The 19,689-nt window shown below is 48.3% G+C and overlaps 1 protein-coding gene across 1 annotated transcript in view; it reads right to left on the bottom strand.

Annotated features, from left to right (window-relative positions):
- Positions 1–19,689, bottom strand: part of GLYR1 (glyoxylate reductase 1 homolog) — a 46,475-nt gene that overhangs the window by 5,378 nt on the left and 21,408 nt on the right. Inside the window, 9 exon segments of the mRNA XM_025371548.1 lie at positions 4,085–4,209; positions 4,538–4,717; positions 5,002–5,164; positions 6,185–6,286; positions 6,965–7,075; positions 12,535–12,634; positions 17,039–17,112; positions 17,204–17,254; positions 18,878–18,934. Coding sequence (XP_025227333.1) covers positions 4,085–4,209; positions 4,538–4,717; positions 5,002–5,164; positions 6,185–6,286; positions 6,965–7,075; positions 12,535–12,634; positions 17,039–17,112; positions 17,204–17,254; positions 18,878–18,934 — 963 coding nt within the window.

Raw genomic sequence — 19,689 nt, 5'->3', positions numbered from 1 at the left:
CTGTAGAATAACCCTAAAAAATGAATGTAAAGAGGCAAAGTAAAAAAGAAAATAAATGAAACTGGAATTCTTTTTTTTTTTGAGATGGAGTCTCGCTCTGTTGCCCAGGCTAAAGTACAGTAGCGCAATCTCGGCTCACTGCAAGCTCCACCTCCTGGGTCCATGACATTCTCCTGCCTCAGCCTCCCAAGTAACTGGGACTATAGGCGCCCGCCACCACGCCCGGCTAATTTTTTTTTTTTTTGAGACGGAGTCTCGCTCTGTCACCCAGGCTTGAGTGCAGTGGCCGGATCTCAGCTCACTGCAAGCTCCGCCTCCTGGGTTTACGCCATTCTCCTGCCTCAGCCTCCCGAGTAGCTGGGACTACAGGCGCCCGCCACCTCGCCCGGCTAGGTTTTTTTTTTGTATTTTTAGTAGAGACGGGGTTTCACTGTGTTAGCCAGGATGGTCTCGATCTCCTGACCTCGTGATCCGCCCGTCTCGGCCTCCCAAAGTGCTGGGATTACAGGCTTGAGCCACCGTGCCTGGCCCCGGCTAATTTTTTGTATTTTTAGTGGAGATGGGGTTTCACCATGTTAGCCAGAATGGTCTCGATCTCCTGACCTCGTGATCCGCCCGCCTAGGCCTCCCAAAGTGCTGGGATTACAGGTGTGAGTCACCGCACCTGACCTCTTTTTTTTTTTTTTGAGACGGAGTCTTGCTCTGTCACCCAGGCTGGAGTGCAATGGCACAATCTCGGCTCACTGCAACCTCCACCTTCCAGGTTCAAGCGATTCTCCTATCCCAGCCTCCCGAGTAGCTGGGATTACTGGTGCCCACCACTATGCCCGGCTAATTTTTGATATTTTTAGTAGAGACTGGGTTTCACCATATTGGCCAGGCTGATCTCGAACTCCTGACCTCAGGTGATCTGCCTGCCTCAGCCTCCCAAAGTGTTGAGATTATAGGCATGAGCCACCGTGCCCAGCCGAAACTGGAATTCTAAAAAGCAAGCAAGAAAGGAGGAACAAACAAAAGACAAAGGCAACAAACAGAAATCAAATGATAAAAACGCTAGCTCCAAATCAAACCACATATCAATACAACTACTAAAGGTCAATGCACCAGTTAACCTTAAGAACCTGACCTCTGAACTCCTAACAGTACAGAGCCTAAGCTCTGAACTGAAATGGCTGGAAAGCACCGAGCTGCACTGAGAAAGTAACCTAAAAACTCTGCTTCCAAGCCAATGAATCCTGCAGTCAGGGTGGAGGCAACCTGGAAGTCACTTCAAAGAGCAGCTTTCCCAGTGCAAGCCACATGAAACCCTTGGGAAATAACTATAGTCAGAAATGAGCTTTCAGCCGGGCGCGGTGGCTCAAGCCTGTAATCCCAGCACTTTGGGAGGCCGAGACGGGCGGATCACAAGGTCAGGAGATCGAGACCATCCTGGCTAACATGGTGAAACCCCGTCTCTACTAAAAATACCAAAAAATTTAGCCGGCCATGGTAGCGGGTGCCTGTAGTCCCAGCTGCTCGGGAGGCTGACGCAGGAGAATGGCTTGAACCCGGGAGGCGGAGCTTGCAGTGAGCTGAGATCCGGCCACTGTACTCCAGCCCGGGAGACAGAGCGAGACTCCATGTCAAAAAAAAAAAAAAAAAAAGAAACGAGCTTTCATCAAAAAAGACTTATAAAATACATAAATACATGGGGAATTCTACTATCCAGAGAGAATCCACAGGTCGAATGAACAGGGGGGACTTGAAATAGTAATGTAATCTGAAAGAGTCATGAAATAAGTACTCTGAAATGTTGAAACAGACAAGAGACAGAAGTCAGAATTTAGGAACAAGGCTGCACGCGGTGGCTCACGCCTGTAATCCCAGCACTTTGGGAGGCCAAGGTGGGCGGATCACTTAAGGCCAGGAGTTTAAGTGCAGCCTGGCAAAATGGTAAAACCCTGTCTCTACTAAAAATACAAAAATTAGCCAGGTGTGGTGGTGCATGCCTGTGGTCCCAGCTACTCAGGAGGCTAAGGCAGGAGAATCACTTTAACCCAGAATGTGGGGGCTGCAGTGAACTGAGATCATGCTACTGCACTCCAGCCTGGAAAACAGAGTGAGATTCTGTCTCAAAAAAAAAAAGAATGCAGGAATAGAGAATTACACTATGAAAAGCCAGGTGTCAACAGAACAGTACTGGCTGGGCGTGGTGGCTCATGCCTGTAATCCCAGCATTTAGGGAGGCTGAAGTGGGTGGATCATCTGAGGTCAGGAGTTTGAGACCAACCTGGCCAACATGGTGAAACCCTATCTCTACTAAAAACACAAAAAGTTAGCCAGGAGTAGTGGCAGGCACCTGTAATCCCAGCTACTGGGGAGGCTGAGGCAGGAGAATCGCTTGAACCCAAGAGGAAGAGGTTGCAATGAGCTGAGATTGCACCATTGCACTCCAACTTGGGCAACAAGGGTGAAACTCTGTCTCAAAATAAAATAAATAGATTAAAATAGTGTATCAGCTGATAGTACTTGAAAAATACAGCTGCTGTTTCACAAAGTGTCATTTTTATTGTAATCATATGGTAAAGACAAATGTTTTTCAGTTGTTTTTTTTTTTTTAGATTCAAATTCTATGAACATGAACTAAGAAAGTAGAACTTCTACCCTAAAAAACTTTTCAAAAGTGTATGTGAAGCTGGATACAGATATGCACGCCTGTAGTCCCAGCAACTCGGGAGGCTGAGGTGGGAGGATTGCTTGAGCCTAGGAGGTCAAGGCTGCAGTGAGCTATAATTGCACCACGGCTGAGACTGTCTCAAATATAAAAAAAGTACATGTATAAGTGCTTAAAATGTCATTTGAAAAATGCTAATAGACATGCTAATTAAAAGGCAGATACCATCAAAATGGATACAAATCCAAGCCCCAATTACATACTGTCTATGAAAGACACAATTTAGACATAAATAAGAGAGGAAATGCATGGAAAAATATACACACCATGAAAACAGTAAGCCGGAGAAGGCTGTAGCCGCTTTCTTTTGCTTTTTTTTTTGAGATGGAGTCTCATTCTGTCACCCAGGCTGGAGTGCAGTGGTGCCATCTACGCTCACTGTAACCTCCTGCCTCCCAGTTTCACGCAATTCTCTGCCTCTGCCTCCCGTGTAGCTGAGATTACAGGTGCCTGCTACCACACTCAGCTAATTTTTTGTATTTTTAGTAGAGACGGGGTTTCAACATCTTGCTCAGGAGATGGAGACCATCCTGCCTAACGCAGTGGAACCCCAGCCTGGCCAACATAGTGAAACCTCATCTCTACTAAAAATACAAAAATCAGCTGTGTATGGTAGTGCATGCCTGTAATCCCAGCTACTTGAGAGGCTGAGGCATGAGGCTGAGATCACACCCCTGCACTCCAGCCCGGGCGACAGAGTGAGACTCTGTCTCGAAAAAAAGAAAAAGAACAAAGAAAAGCTAAACTAAGTAGAGGGAAGGGAATAAAAAAAGAAACTGGGCCAGGCACAGTGGCTCACGCCTGTAATCCCAGCACTTTGGGAGGCCGAGGCGGGCAGATCACGAGGTCAGGAGATCGAGACCATCCTGGCTAAGACGGTGAAATCCTGTCTCTACTAAAAAAACAAAAAAAAAAAAAAAAAAAAAAAAGCCGGACGTGGTGGCGGGCATCTGAGGTGACACAGCAAGACTGTCTCAAAAAAAAAAAAAAGAAAAAGAAAAAGAAACTGAATGGTTGGGTGTGGTGGCTCATGCCTGTAATCTCAGCACTTTCGGAGGCCAAGGCAGGGCAGATCACCTGAGGTCAGGAGTTCGAGACCAGCCTGAACAACATAGAGAAACCCTGTCTCTGCTAAAAATACAAAAATTAGCCTGTGGTGGTGGGCACCTGTAATTCCAACTACTCAGGAGGCTGAGGTAGGAGAATTGCTTGAACTCAGGAGGCGGAGGTTGCAGTGAGCCGAGATCGTACCAGTGCACCCCAGCCTGGACTCCAACACAAAAAAAAAAAAAAAAAAAAAAGAAAAAAAGAAAGAAAAAGAAACTGAAGGGCCTTGGGACTTGGGCCACACCCTCTGTCAAGCTACGCTACCTCGTTTGCTGCAGCTGCCATGGGAGTCGGATGGTTGACCGCATCACCCAGTGCGATGGCTAAGCGGAGATCCTTCTGAATGTATTTCAGGTAGAAATCAGGTTTAAAGTTGCCTTGCAGGATATCTGAGGAGAAAAAGCCAGTATCAGATAAAAGCCAAGGACCTGAAATTAAAAGCCACCTACAGTCCATCAGGTGTCAATACCTAAAACGTATTCAAGGCTCTGTTCCACACAGCCTAGGCCTCACGGCCTCTCCCACACCCTTAGATACCTGAGGGCTGGCGCTCCCAGCCTATATTCCCAAATCCCGCCCACTGTGTTTCTGAACCTCCTCTGGCCAGGGTCAGGGACTGACTAGAGAGGGGCATCTTTCACGCTCACTGAACCCCTGACGTAGTCCCCTGTTCTAATCAAACACCAAATGCAAGAAGAGGGACCAAAGGCAACTCACTTTGGCACTTCTGGTCCAGGAAGATGCTGGCCAACTGTCCCTGATTGAGGATGTCCAAGAGTGTCTGCTGGGACTGGCCTGTCACCTGGGCCAGGGTCAGCCCCTCGGCGATAGTGGCCATGAAGCTCCCTTGGACCATGTTCACGATCAGCATCATCTTGGCTGCGTTGCCCACTTCACCTGCCCAGGGCAAAGACTCACGGTCACAGCCCAAGAATGCCACAGACAGGGCTTCTCTGCCCACGCTCACCTCTGCTCAGACCCACCTCTCTCCAGGGGAGGCCCCCTTCACCTGCCCCCGACAGACTGGGCTCTTCCTCCTTCCACGCACTGACTATGCAGGTGAAAGGAAACCTTCCCTGGGGCCCCCGGCAGAAAGGCCGTGTGGCACTGACGCTGTCATCAGTGTGACACAGAGGAGATGTGGCCCCAGGCTCCAGGCCTGACGGGTGCAGGCGTGTTACCTAGGAAGAAGGAGGTCTTCCCCATCGCCTGGAAGCAGCTGCTGCAGTCCTCGTATAAGCCCCTGTCTCCAGCCGCTAAGATCACCAACATCCCGTCATTAGACAGCTGCTGATTCCCTGAGACGGGGGCTTCCAGAAAGCGCCCCCCCCTGGACACAATCACCTGGAAAGAAAAGTCACAGCTTCTGGAGGCCTCCTCTCTCCCAGCGCTCTCTGGGCAGGACACAGGGAGTGTTGGTGAGTGGCCACAGCTGCTCATCACACCTTCCAGAGCTGGAGAAGACGGCCACCCATACCAAGGTTCTACAGCTGACTCCTGAACTCAGGAGCTAACCATGTGCAGGTCAGACAGGCCGAATCACAGCAGTGATGAGACGCTGGGGTCTCCACACAGGCATCCAACTGACTTGGAATTTCTTTCTTTCTTTTTTTTTTTGAGACACAGTCTTGCTCTGTCGCCCAGGCTGGAGTGCAGTGGCGCGATCTCAGCTCACTGCAAGCTCCGCCTCCTGGGTTTACGCCATTCTCCTGCATCAGCCTCCTGAGCAGCTGGGACTACAGGCACCCGCCATCACACCTGGCTAATTTTTTTGTATTTTTAGTAGAGACGGGGTTTCACTGCGTTAGCCAGAATGGTCTCAATCTCCTGACCTCATGATCCGCCTGCCTCAGCCTCCCAAAGTGCTGGGATTACAGGTGTGAGCCACCATGCCCGGCCCGGAATTTCTTAGAGACCAACAACTAGAACCTGATGCGACCATGTCAATGGCTTGGCTGAACACACAACTCCCCTGTGGATGCTGCCCTCCCCTCAGAACATGTGGGTCCCAACTCCCACTCCCTTATTTGGGCCAGATGCTCGGGGACGAGGGATACTTTGCCAGTGCCAAATGCAGACAGCTGCTCAAACCCCAATGCCAGGCGGGCGGCCTGGGTTGCTTCTCAACATAAGGCTGGCAGCTCCAGGACTTGATGCCCATCCCAGCCATGCAGCAACTGCCCATGGCTGTTCAGACTAGCTGCGGTTTAAAGGTGGAGCACGGGATAGGCTAGTCCCAAGGCTACTCGCCTCTCCTCTTCCCTCTCTGGCATTGGCTCTAGAGTAACTGCCCATTCTTGTAAGCCTGGGTCTTGGGCTCTGATAGAAAAGATGCTGGAGAGCCAGCCCGAGGAAGGCTGCTACCTGGGCCAGCTCAGTGACTGTGTCAGCGTCCACTGTTGACATGTCCACGTAGCACTTCCCAGGGCGGATCCCTTGCAGCACACCACTGGGGCCCAGCACCAGCTGTGGGGACATAAGGGAGAAGCAATAGCCCAGGCTCCCAGGCAGATGCTCAGGAGCCCTACAGACCTCAGATCAGAATCCTGCTGCTGTTTTGGCTCATTTCCTGATTTCTATCAAGCTGAAAAGGGAAGAACAATGAAATAAGCAAGGGATAGAAAAGTACTTCCTGCATGTTCCCATTTATCTTTAAAAAGAATATACGTGAGTGTGGGCATTTCTTTTTATTAAAAAGAAACCCATTTAAAAGAATGGTTTATTTTGGGGGCTTCTTTGGATTTACTTGGATTAGGCTAGTCACCAGTTTAACAAGATGACTACCGCACTTGAACTTGTAAAATATACAAATACAGCGACAGCTAAATATAGAAACCTGGCACCTGGACTAAAGGCACACTCAGTCCCAAAGCTTCCAGTTCAACAAGAACACATGAAGCCTGTTCAAGACGAATTTCAGCACAGACTCCAAGGGCCCTAGTAGTATTCATTCTTTGATCGGAATTAAAGGAAGTCTGTATTCAATTAATGCAAACACCCTTCACAATGGGAAATGGCCCCTCATGGGAAATTCAGCCCCCCACATGTGGACACTCACTTGGTGTGCAGGGGAGGAGGGGAGGAGGCCAGCCAGCAATCCTGGCTGTGACCCGGAGTCGCTGAGGGGAGGGAGGGGGTCCTTACGTCCTTGGCCGCCTTGGGATCCGACACGCAGGCGAAAGTGATGTCGCAGGTTGAAACGACTTCAGCGGGGGTTCTTCCCAGACGGGCCCCCTCCTGGATGAACAAATCACACTGCAAAAGTCACAGATCCTAACGTGAGCTGCAGGCAGTGCACAACAAACATGCCAGCCAGGCCAGAGAAGCGCTGACCAGGCCTCCTGGCAGGCCTCCCAAGGCAGGAGGCTGAGGCCGGGAGCCTGGGTCATGGAGACAGGTGCCCAACTTTTGATGAAGTGCACGGGGCCTTTTACCAGCCATCTTCAGTTTTTGCGTGACAGGTGCCTAGGATGATGCACTACTTCACAAGTGTCTGCTGAAGGTGTGCTGTTTCAAGAATGGGATGTGAGCAGTACCTGTCCCCAGCCCCTGCTGTGCTGTCCTGGCTGTGGCCTTGAGCTATCAGCACTTTGCTGGGAACGTGGGGCTGTGGCTGGGACCCCTCCGCCTGGTGGCCATTGCTTTCTGGGATGTTTCTCAACGCTGTTGTCAGGTTAATAAGACTTCTGGAAGTGTCTAAAAGCACTAACATTTTGGCTTTTTGTTTTTTTTGAGACAAGGTTTTGCTCTGTCACCCACGCTGGAGCACAGTGGTGCAATCATGGCTCGTTGCAGCCTCAACCTCCTGGACTCAAGTGATCCTCCTGCCTAAGCCTCCTGAATAGCTGGGACTACAGGTGCATGCCCCATGCTTGATTTTCTTCTTCTTCTTCTTTTTTTTTTTTTTTGTAGAGACAGGGTTTCACCATGTTGCCCAGGCTGGATGGGCCTACTATTTTATATCAAACTTTTAATAATTTTATGATTCACATTTATCTATATTATCTTTCATAATTCTGGCATAATTATGGTTTATAGTGGTTGACTGCAGAACACTTCACTGAGAAACATACTGTGATTTACCTAATGGCTCACCTGCAGTTTGACACTTAGCCCGCTTTCAATTGTAAAGTGATATCAACAAACACCTTTATGTACAAAACTTTTCTGTTTTAAATTTAGGTCTCCACAAGTAAAATAAAACAGGTTCTAAAACAGTTTTAAGGCTCTTAACAAATGTAGACAGATGACTTCCCAATTAGACTACGTCACTTCATAAAGAGCACCATTAATATCTCCTGTTATGCCAGTGCCGAGTGTGTAATTTAAAAACTACAAATAAGGGCCCATAAATATATGTAAAATTCTTCCTACCTGATCATTTAACCACTCAAAAAAGGCAACTTTTTGTTTGATATATTTTAATTACTCCTGATTACTGAATCTTTTTTATGCCTTTGTTTCCTCTTTTGTGAGCAATTTTTTTGTCTTTTTTTTTTTCTGAGACAGGGTCTTGCTGCTGCCTACGTGATTGCAGTGGTATGATCACAGCTCACTGCAGCCTCTACCTCCTGGGCCCAAGAGATCTTCTGGCCTCAACCTCCCAAGCAGCTGGGACTATAGGGAGGTGCCAGCTCACTCAGCTAATATTTTATTTTTTGTAGAGATGGAGTCTATGTTGTCCAGACTGGTCTCAAATTCCTGGACTCAAGCAATCCTCTTCCCTCAGCCTCCCATGGTGTTAGGATTATAGGTGTGAGCCTATTCTCACATCTAAAATTAGGAGCACCCTGCTAATTTTTTTGTCTTAATTATCAAACTATGTGTTTAATAAAATCAATGTATTACCCTTCTATTGTATTTGCTGCAAGTACTTCTAGTTGGTATCCTTTCAATTTTGTTTATTTTTTGTTGTTGGGGAGTATTATAAAAAAAAAATCAACTGATCTTCTTGTGTGATCTTTATTGTTTCTAGATTACAAAGATCTATGTTAATATTTATTTTCTTCTGGTTTTCTTTTAAAAAATTAATTCTAGGCCAGGCACAGTGGCTCATGCTTGTAATCCCAGCACTTTGGGAGGCCGAGGCGGGTGGATCACCTGAGGTCAGAAGTTCGAGGCCAGGCGCGGTGGCTCACGCCTGTAATCCCAGCACTTTGGGAGGCCGAGGCGGGCGGATCACAAAGTCAGGAGATCAAGACCATCCTGGCTAACACAGTGAAACCCCGTCTCTACTAAAAATACAAAAAAGTTAGCCGGGCGTACTGGCGGGCGCCTGTAGTCCCAGCTACTCGGGAGGCTGAGGCAGGAGAATGGCGTGAACCCGGGAGGCAGAGCTTGCAGTGAGCTGAGATCACGCCACTGCACTCCAGCCTGGGCGGCGGATCGAGACTCTGTCTCAAAGAAGAAAAAAAAAAAAAAAAAAAAGAAGTTCGAGACCAGCCTGGCTAACATGGTGAAACCCCGTGTCCACTAAAAAAACCCAAAAAATTAGCTGGGTGTGGTAGCGCACGCCTGTAATCCCAGCTACTAGGGAGGCTGAGGCAGGAGAACCACTTGAACCAGGGAGGCGGAGGTTGCAGTGAGCCGAGATTGTACCATTTTTTTTCTTTGCAGACGGAGTCTTGCTCTGTCAACGGGCTGGAGTGCAGTGGCACGATCTCAGCTCACTGCAACCTCCGCCTCCCGCGTTCAAGCAATTCTCCTGCCTCAGCCTCCTGAGTAGCTGGGACTACAGCTGTGTGCCACCACGCCCAGCTAATTTTTGTATTTTTAGTAGAGACAGGATTTCACTGTGTTGGCTAGGATGGTCTCGATCTCCTGACCTTGTGATCCGTCCGCCTTGGCCTCCCAAAGTGCTGGGATGACAGGTTTAAGACACCGTGCCCGGCCGAGATTGCACCATTGCACTTCAGCTTGGGCAACAAGAGTGAAACTCTTATCTCAAAAAAAAAAATTAATTCCGTAGTTAACTTGGGATATATTAGTATGTGGTAGGAAGTAGGATCAGCATTTTCCCAAACTTCTAATTAGTTGTTCAGAACCAAACTCACTGACCAGCCCTTTATTATATCTCACTGATCAGAGGCTGTCCCAGGCTGCCCAGTCCTCACAGAGCCTGGTGTTCCCTGCGGCCTTTTAGTAACATAGCTTTACATCATGTCATCACCTTTGCTTGGGAGGGTCCTCCTCATTACTCTCTCTTCTGAAAATCCAAACTATGTTTCCTGCTATTCTAAGAGAACCAGTGAATCATTTTTACCAAAAGTCTTTTAGAAATTCCATGGGAATATCATAGGATTAAATGGCTTTTTAAAGATAATCTTTACTAAATATGTACTCTAGATTTCCTGGTTACCCTACCCTCTGGCAGTAGCAGGGTCTCAGAAGGATATCGTAATCTCAAAATACCCTGCCAATGGGGCCTTTGAGATCCCACTCCTGATACGCCCTCATAGTGCCAACCAAATGCCCAGCACCTGAAGCCCAAGTATCTGAGTGTATCCTTAGTGCCTGTCTCCTCCAGACCCCTTCACCTCTCTAACCACTTCCCTGTTATTCTTGAAAAGAACATCATTCCAGTGAGGTGAATTTTTACTTTGTTTAGAATATTTTAAGTTTAAATCATCAGTTCCAATACTCCCTTCAGCAATCACACCTCCTTCCAGCTCTTATCGCTGCTGTACTGTTTGTTCACAGGGCTCCCAGCAGCACCTTCCTGTGCACACATGGGCATGCCCACCCCTTTCACAAACACATGCTCAACCATACCATGTGCATTAATTATTTTTTTTTTTTTTTAGGCCAGGCGTGGTGGCTCATGCCTGTAATCCTGGCACTTCGGGAGGCTGAGGCAGGCGGATCACCTGGGTTCAAGAGTGAGACCAAAAAAAAAAAAAAAAAAAAGAGTTTGAGACCAGTCTGGCCAACAGGGCGAAACCCCATCTCTACTAAAAATACAAAAATTAGCTGGTTGTGGTGGTGGGTGCCTGTAATCCCAGCTACTTAGGAGGCTGAGGCAGGAGGATTGCTTGAACCCGGGAGGCAGAGGCTACAGTGAGCTGAGATTGTGCTACTGCACTCCAGCCTGGGCAACAGAGCAAGACTGTTTCAAAAAAAAAAAAAAAAAATAATATATATTTTAATAGAAATTGAGATGGGGTCTTGCCATGTTGCCCAGGCTGGTCTCTTTTTTTTTTTTTTTTTTTTTGAGACGGAGTCTCGCTCTGTCACCCAGGCTGGAGTGCAGTGGCCGGATCTCAGCTCACTGCAAGCTCCGCCTACCGGGTTTACGCCATTCTCCGGCCTCAGCCTCCCGAGTAGCTGGAACTACAGGCGCCCGCCACCTCGCCCGGCTAGTTTTTTGTATTTCTTAATAGAGACGGGGTTTCACCGTGTTAGCCAGGATGGTCTCGATCTCCTGACCTCGTGATCCGCCCGTCTCGGCCTCCCAAAGTGCTGGGATTACAGGCTTGAGCCACCGCGCCCGGCCCCAGGCTGGTCTCTAACTCATAAGCGCAAGTGATCCCCCTGCCTTGGCCCCCCAAAGTGCTGGGATTACATGTGTGAGCCACCACACCTGGTCATCTTAAGAGGCTGGAAGTTTTTAGTCTCTCTTCCTTTGTTCCATGCAGGAGTACAGTGCTTTAGTTTTCTGTTTTCAGGCCATGGCTTTTCATCTTTTCTCAGAGGAGAACTTGGTGGGAGCTGTTGCCTCTCTCCATTATAAAAAGTGATCATTCATGGATTTGGAATTCCATCTCTGGGCATGCAGACCTTTTGAAACCATGGACCACCACCTCAGGTTGAGAACTTCTAAACTCATGCTGTCTAATATGGTAGCCACTAGCCACATGAGACTATTTAAATTTTAATTTAAATGAAATAAAAATTCAATTCTTCAGCTGTACTAGACAACTTCATGTTGTCAATGTTTAATACCCTCGTGTGGATAGACAGTGGTTACTGCACTGGACGGCACAGATACGAAACACTGCTATCACTGCACAACGCTCCAGTGCACAGAACACCACACAGCCGCTAAAAAGAACCAAGTGGATCTATCCATAGGCTCTGTGTGAATGACACTCACTGTATGTGTGTATGTTCACATAGGCATGGAAACAAGAATGTAAAACCTAACACAAGCTATGTTAGGTAACAGCAGAGGGGGGGATTTTTCCTTCATTTTTTACCCCCTGGGTATTTTTAAATGTTTAGTTTTTATTTATTATTAATTTATTATTTTGAGATGGAGTCTCGCTCTGTCACCCAGGCTGGTGTACAGTGGCACGATCTCGGCTCACTGTAAGCTCCACTTCCTGGGCTCATGGCATTCTCCTGCCTCAGCCTCCGGAGCAGCTGGGACTACAGGCGCCCACCACCACGCCTGGCTAATTTTTTTTTTTTGTATTTTTAGTAGAGACGGGGTTTCACCGTGTTAGCCAGGATGGTCTCAATCTCCTGACCTTGTGATCCGCCCGCCTCAGCATCCCAAAGTGCTGGGATTATAGGCGTGAGCCACTGCGCCCAACAAATGTTTAGTTTTTATAGTAACATTCTAAGTTTAGGCATCTATATCTCTACCTGCCTGGAGTAAAAGCTTGGCTTCTATTCTACTGCATGCAGAACGCTGAGACAACAGGGGGAGATGTCCACCCTTAGGGTTACCCCAGACTCCCCCAACCCAACAGGCACCACCCCTGAATGCTTACTTTCTCTGCAGTGCGGTTCCAGACAGTCACTGTGTGACCCATTTTTAGCAAGTTGGAGACGATTCCACTTCCCATGAGACCAAGGCCCAAAAATCCTATCCTGAAACAGACAGAGACTGTTGAGTTCAGGGTGGAGCGGGAGGGTCAAGGTGATGATGAGTCCATGCAGCACAAGGCTTAGGGTGGAGAACTCAGACCACCAGAAACCGCAGTGTGCCAATCTACCTGCAGAGCCAGGGGCTTCATGCACATGGGTCTTTTCCTATGCCATGGTCTAAAGGTGTCCCAGGACGTAAACAGGCATTTTGAAACCCCTGACTGTCACAGAAAAAAGTATGATGTGTATGGTTCAGGGCCAGTCTCCCAGGGCAAAGTCCCCTTGTTGCCTTTTTTTTTTTTTGAGACAGCCTCACTCTGTTCCAGGCTGGAGTGTAGTGGCACAAACTTGGCTCACTGTAACCTCTGCCTCCTGGGTTCAAGCGATTCTCCTGCCTCAGCTTTCTGAGTAGCTGGGATTACAGGCGTGCACCACCATGCCCGGTTTATTTTTGTATTTTTAGTAGAGACAGGGTTTCACTATGTTGAACTCCTGACCTTGTGAACTGCCCGCCTCGGTCTCTCAAAGTGCTGGGATTACAGGCGTGAGCCACCGCGCCCGGCCTCTTGTTGCTTTGATAGAGGGTTTGAGCTCACAGTGCCATAATAGTAAGAAAGCGGACATCTGTCTTTGGCCCTTGAAGTGGCTTCCCAATCAGCCATCTTGAGCACTAGGCTTGATACCACTTTACTTTTTTTTTATTTTTATTTTTTGAGATGCAGTCTCACTCTGTCGCCCAGGCTGGCGTGCAGTGGTGCAATCTCGGCTCACTGCAACCTCCACCCTCTCTGAGTCCAAGCGATTCTCCTGCCTCAGCCTCCTGAGTAGTTAGGATTATAGGCATCTGCCACTGCGCCCAACTAATTTTGTCTGTGTGTGTGTGTGTTTTAGTAGAGATGGGGTGTCACCATCTTGGCCAGGCTGGTCTTGAACTCCCGACCTCGTGATCCACCCGCCTCTGCCTCTCAAAGTGCTGGGATGACAGGTGTCAGCCACCAGGCCCGGCCTCATACTTTACTATTTTTTGAGATAGTGTCTTGTTCTGTTGCCCAGGCTGCAGTGCAGTGGTGCAATCATGGCTCACTGCAGCCTCGACCTCCTGGGCTCAAGCAATCCTTCCCCCTCAGCCTCCTGGGTAGCTGAGACTACAGGCATGCGTCACCACACCTAGTTTTTTGTGAAGACGGGCTTTTGCCATGTTACCCAGGCTGGTCTTGGACTCCTGGGCTTAAGGGATCCGCCTACTTCAGCCTCACAAAGTGCTGGGGTTGCAGGTGTGAGCCACTGTACCCGGCCCTGGATACTTCTAACAGGATCCACCACAAGTCACTGAAGCACTGTGTTTAGAGCCAGGCAACTTCTTTGACTGCATGAACCAGGACAGCAATTTTCACCTCTCTTTCCCAACTTCAATTCTCCACCCACACCCTACCTTTCCAGTCTTCCTGTTATCAACAGAGTGGGCCTTGCCTCTCCTCTCCAAAGCTAAGTCCTTCACCTGAGCTTGGAACCCAATCTGTCCCAGTCCACAAATCCCTCTCCCTATGCCTGCCTTCCCCCAAACCTCTCACCACTCCCCCAGCCCCTCCTTCCACAGGTCCTTCCCGATCCTTGTGACAGAAGCACTCCTTGGCCAGTCTCCTCCACACACATTCACATACTCTGCCTACTCCTTCCTGCAACCCTGAGAGCTGGGGGCTGGCCGCCACTACTGCTATTTCGACATGCTTTTACAGGTGACTTTTAGCTTGCCCAAGTGTCTTTTCTTGGTTCTTATACTTCTTTACCTCTCTTTGCATGTGACAATGGTGCTAAAGAATGCCTCTTTCCTCGTTTCTGATCATATCATGTTCTTGTTTTGTAGTTTTTAATTTTATTTATTTATTTATTTTTTGAGAAGGAGTCTCACTTTGTCTCCCAGGCTGGAATGCGGTGGTGCGATCTCTGCTCACTGCAAGCTCCGCCTCCCGGGTTCACGCCATTCTCCTGCCTCAGCCTCCCGAGTAGCTGGGACTACAGGTGCCCGCCAACACGCCTGGCTAATTTTTTGTATTTCTAGTAGAGATGGGGTTTCACCGTGTTAGCCAGGATGGTCTCGATCTCCTGACCTCGTGATCCGCCCGCCTCAGCCTCCCAAAGTGCTGGGATTACAGGCGTGAGCCACCGCGCCCGGCCAATTTTATTTATTTAAAAAGAGAGATGGAGGGCTCTTGCTGTGTTGGCCAGGTTGGTCTCGAACTTTTGGTATCAAGCAATCCTCTCACCTCAGCCTCCCAAAGTGCTAGGATTATGGGGCGTGAGCCACTGCACCCAGCCTTTTTTCTTTTTTTAGACAGCATTTTGCTGTCTCCCAGGCTGGAGTGCAGGGGTGTGATCACAGCTCACCGCAGCCTCAAACTCCTGGGCTCAAGTGATCCTTCCACCTCAGTCCACCTGAGCAGCTAGGACTATAGGTGTGTGCCGCCATGCCTGGCTAAGTTTTAAAACTTTTTGTAGAGATGGGGTCTTGCTGTATTTCCTATGCTGCTCATGAACTCCTGGCCTCAAGGGATCCTTCTGCTTTGGTCTCTTAAAGTGTGGGGATTACAAGGATGAGCTACTGTGCTTGGCCATGTTTTCAATTCAGGCTTTCTCTGAGTGCTGGATGTCCCCTGCAGCTCCTCCACTTTGACCCCCTCATTCTTTCCATAATTTTGGTCTTCTGGAACCATCTCTACAAATGGGCCCCTAATCTCTGCTGGAATATTAGCTGCTCACATTCTCCCTGTCCCAGACTGCATTAAGTAATTTGAGTCACATGTTGAAAAAGGAACTCACCACCTTTCTCACCAAAACAGACCTCCTTGCTAACTGCTTCAAGTTGCGACTTAAAAATAAGGAGGTATCTTTTTGTCACTCATTATTTGGTTAGTGCAATAATCCCCCATGATTCTAAATTATGACAGGTGAATTCCCTTTCCTTTCATGGTGTTCTAGGAAGTCCAGTAGACCCGGGATGAAGTTTCCGGATTTTTCTCTTTTTTTTTTAGACAGAGTCTCGTTCTGTTGCCCAGGCTGGAGTGCAGTGGTGTGATCTCGGCTCACTGCAACCTCCACCTCCCGGGTTCAAGCGATTCTCCCGCCTCACCCTCCCAAATAGCTGGGATTAAAGGCACCCGTTATCATGCCCGGCTAATTTTTGTAGAGACGGGGTTTCACCATGTTGGCCAGGCTGGTCTTGAATTGCTGACCTCAGGTGATCGGCCCATCTTGGCCTCCCAAAGTGCTGGGAGTCAAACAGCCGTGAGCTACCATGCCTGGTCAAGGTTCTGGATTTTTAAGATGGCAACTGAGAGTCCTTCACACTGTGTCTCAGATAAGTTGGAAATGTGGATTAAGGTGGGTTGGGTAACAACAAACTGGCTGGTTCTGATGCTGGCTTCATACTCTTTACTACAAGTTTGACTAATGGGCCAATAAATGTGTTGGGTAAAGACATCAGCATTCTGTCCTCAGCCCCATCCTGGTCACATTTTTACTATTATTTAACACAATCCTCCTCCCCCTTTGTTTGCACCTAATATGCCCTTATCTCCTCCACTCTACAAAGGCAAGTTCACCAAAACTAACTGGTAGAATTAGTGATTTCGACAGTACAAAAACGTCAAGTAAAAGATGCACTGTTTTTAGTCTGGGGAAGACCATGTGAAAGGTACAAACTGGAAACTGACTTCAGCTAACTTGCTCCAGAGAACATGTTTTCTTAGAAAAGATGTCTTTTTGCCAACAAGACTCTGCGGAGGAGACAGGCCTACAGAGCAGGCACGGAGGCAAGGCTGGGTGCAAGCTGGGTCTGGGAGCAAGTCCAGAATCACTCCACCCACACTGGGCAGGGGGCAGGACAGCCAGCAGGTGCCCAGTGAGGACCCCTAAGCACCTTCATTTCTCTTCCCCCATCTGCCCCAACATGGCCAATTTTGGGGCTTCATAATGATTCTACTCAGCCAGTGGTTCTCACAGTGTAGCTCTGACCAGCAGCAGCAGTACACCTGGGAACCGGTTAAAAATACAAACTCTTGGGCCCCACCCGGACATACTGACTGAGAAGCCACCTTCCAGGTGACTGTGAAGCACAGGAAAGTCTGAGAACCACTAAGCCAAGTGCTCCTTGGCTCCTGAGTTCTGGAGCCAAAAAAAATCCCTCAGCTTATGCCCAAGGGAAACTTGACCATAGATTTATACAGTTTCTGACTCCTATGAGTCAAACTGCTCCTACCATTGTCAATAAAAGTTACAACGTCCCCCGCCCTTTCCATTCAATGCCAGCAATGGCTAGGACACAACCCTTAAAGAACCCCCCTGGGATCAACTTCCCCCCATCCTCAGCAGAACCAGAGCCACTGGAAGCCTTTTCATCAAAGGTCCTACTTTTTGTCTGTGGGTGTGATGCTGCCATTCACGGCTGTGCTGTCAGCTGCCTGGATGGAGGTGGAGCCAGTTTCCTACGGACAGGAAGCACATCAATAAGTCAGTCAGCCTGCAGTTTAAGGACCCAGGTGAAAATTAAAATGGGGAGGCATGGAGCCTACGTACCTCTTCACATATTTTCAACTTCTTAGTGATTGCCTGGTAACAGACAGCTGGCTAATGGAGGAGGAGGAAAGAGACTACTTATTCGACTGCAAGCTTAACCAGTCTTCATAATAATCCCCTCAAAGGTTAGACCCAAAGTGGGAAGTTAACATCAAATATTTGTTGTTGTTTTTTTTTTTTTTTTTTTTTGAGGCAGAGTCTCGCTCTGTCACCCAGGCTGGAGTGCAATGGCCGGATCTCAGCTCACTGCAAGCTCCGCCTGCCGGGTTTACGCCATTCTCCTGCCTCAGCCTCCCGAGTAGCTGGGACTACAGGCGCCAGCCACCTCGCCCGGCTAGGTTTGTTTTTGTATTTTTTAGTAGAGACGGGGTTTCACCGTGTTAACCGGATGGTCTCGATCTCCCGACCTCATGATCCGCCCGTCTCGGCCTCCCAAAGTGCTGGGATTACAGGCTTGAGCCACCGTGCCCGGCCAAATATTTGTTTTATACTTAAGTGAACTCCAAATTTTACATCAGAAAGTTCATACACATTACCTCATTCAAGTCCCCATGCAATTCTACAAGTTCTTTTTGCTGACCATGGTGTTGAGAATAAGAGGCATAAGCTTGGAACCCACATCTATCCAACTCCAAAGCCACAAACTCTCATGAGAACCTAGCATGGCTCAGTCTACCCCATAACCTTGCAGACCTTGGGAGAGCTTCCCTCTGCATCTGCAGGACTTGGAGACTGTCTCTTGGAGTGAGCTTCAAGATGTGTCTGCCATGCAATTTCATGGGGAGCTGACAGCTTACGATGTTTGCTTTCTGCCCTAAACTCTAAAGATCACTGTGAAAGTCTCAACTGCACAGCTGGCTGAATTTTAAATGCTCTTTTTGGGATATCTATCTATCTATCTATCTGAGATGGAGTCTCACTCTGTTGTCCAGGATGGAGTGTAGTGGCACGATCTTGGCTCGCTGCAACCTCTGCCTCCTGGGTTCAAGTGATTCTACTCCCTGTCTCCCAAGTAGCTGGGATTACAGGCGCGCACCACCACGCCCAGCTAATTTTTGTATTTTCAGTAGAGATGGGGTTTCACCATGTTGGCCAGGCTGGTCTTGAACTCCTGACCTCAGGTGATCCACCTGCCTTGGCCTCCCAAAGTGCTGGGATTACAGGCATGAGCCACTATGCTCGGCCTTTGGGTTTATTTATTTATTTTGAGATGGAGTCTTGCTCTGTCACCTAGGCTGGATTGCACTGATGCGATCTTGGCTTACTGCACCCTCCACCTGCCGGGTTCAAGCAATTCTCCTGCCTCAGCCTCCTGAGTAGCTAGGATTGCAGGCATGCACCACCACGCACAGCTAATTTTTGTATTTTTAGTAGAGACAGGGTTTCACCATGTTGGTCAGGCTGGTCTTGAATTCCTAACTTCGTGATCCACCTGCCTCGGCCTCCCAAAGTGCTGGGATTACAGGAGTGAGCCACCATGCCCGGCCTGGGTTTATTTTTAATCTTAATAATGCTTGGGTCATTAGTGGGCCCATACTAGGGCTTCTGGACTAGTTGTTCTGGGCAATACACCAGCAGAGCCTAACTTTTCAGGTGGCTGGGCCAGGACCCTGTGGAGGAGCACTCCTTGGCCAGCCCCTGACCAACGGCCAAGAGCCTCAAAGGGCAACTCACCTTCTCTGTTTGGCTTAGCAGGAAATGATGGAAATGAGGATCTGCGTCTTTAACAGGCTGAAACCAGAAAACAATGAAATAAAACCAGTACCTGCCACCAAAGGTCACTTCCTTCTCCCTGGTAACCGGACTCCCCTCTGGCTGGAACACCTCTGGATTCTGGTCTCTTTTTCACAATTGTCTGGAAATTCTTTTCCCATTTTGGCCTAAGCCTTTTTATAAACAAGCCCCATTCCAGCTAGAGGAAAACTGGCTTTAAAGTGGAAAAGAATAGATGATTCTGCCAGGTTGGTACGCACATTGTTCCAATGAGACTGTGGGAAAATATTAACAAGCATACTTGGGCTTTATAAATTCGGTACTTATCAGGCACAGCAGACTGAGTCACATCTATTCTGGAATTTCAGGGTTTCGGCCTACTTCTGTCTGGTACCAAGCCCTTGGAGATCTCATCTTACTGAGCATATTAAACAGAGTAGCCACGACAGTGGACCTTCATGGGCTTTCCATAATCATGCCCAGCAATAGGTGCAGCTGCACCAAGGATAACAGAACTAAACATTAAAATTGTATTTATGGACAATATGAGGGTAATGATAAAATATTAGGGGGGAAAACTTATGGAATGATCCCACTTTTGTGAAAAAGAGCCCTGCCCAAAATAACAAAAACCAGACATAAGTCTATAATCATCTAAATGAATGCTGAGTGGGCATCCCAGAGGACTGAAATCTGCCACCTCAAGCCTCACAGGGCTCACCCTAGAGGGAGATTTTTAATTTTTTATTTCATGGACTTCTGTACTGTTTTGT

The sequence above is a fragment of the Theropithecus gelada genome, chromosome 20 (assembly GCF_003255815.1).
Source record: "Theropithecus gelada isolate Dixy chromosome 20, Tgel_1.0, whole genome shotgun sequence".
Lineage (NCBI taxonomy): Eukaryota > Metazoa > Chordata > Mammalia > Primates > Cercopithecidae > Theropithecus > Theropithecus gelada.
Note: the sequence above shows the minus strand (reverse complement) of the source record. Positions and strands in the feature narration are given on the sequence as shown.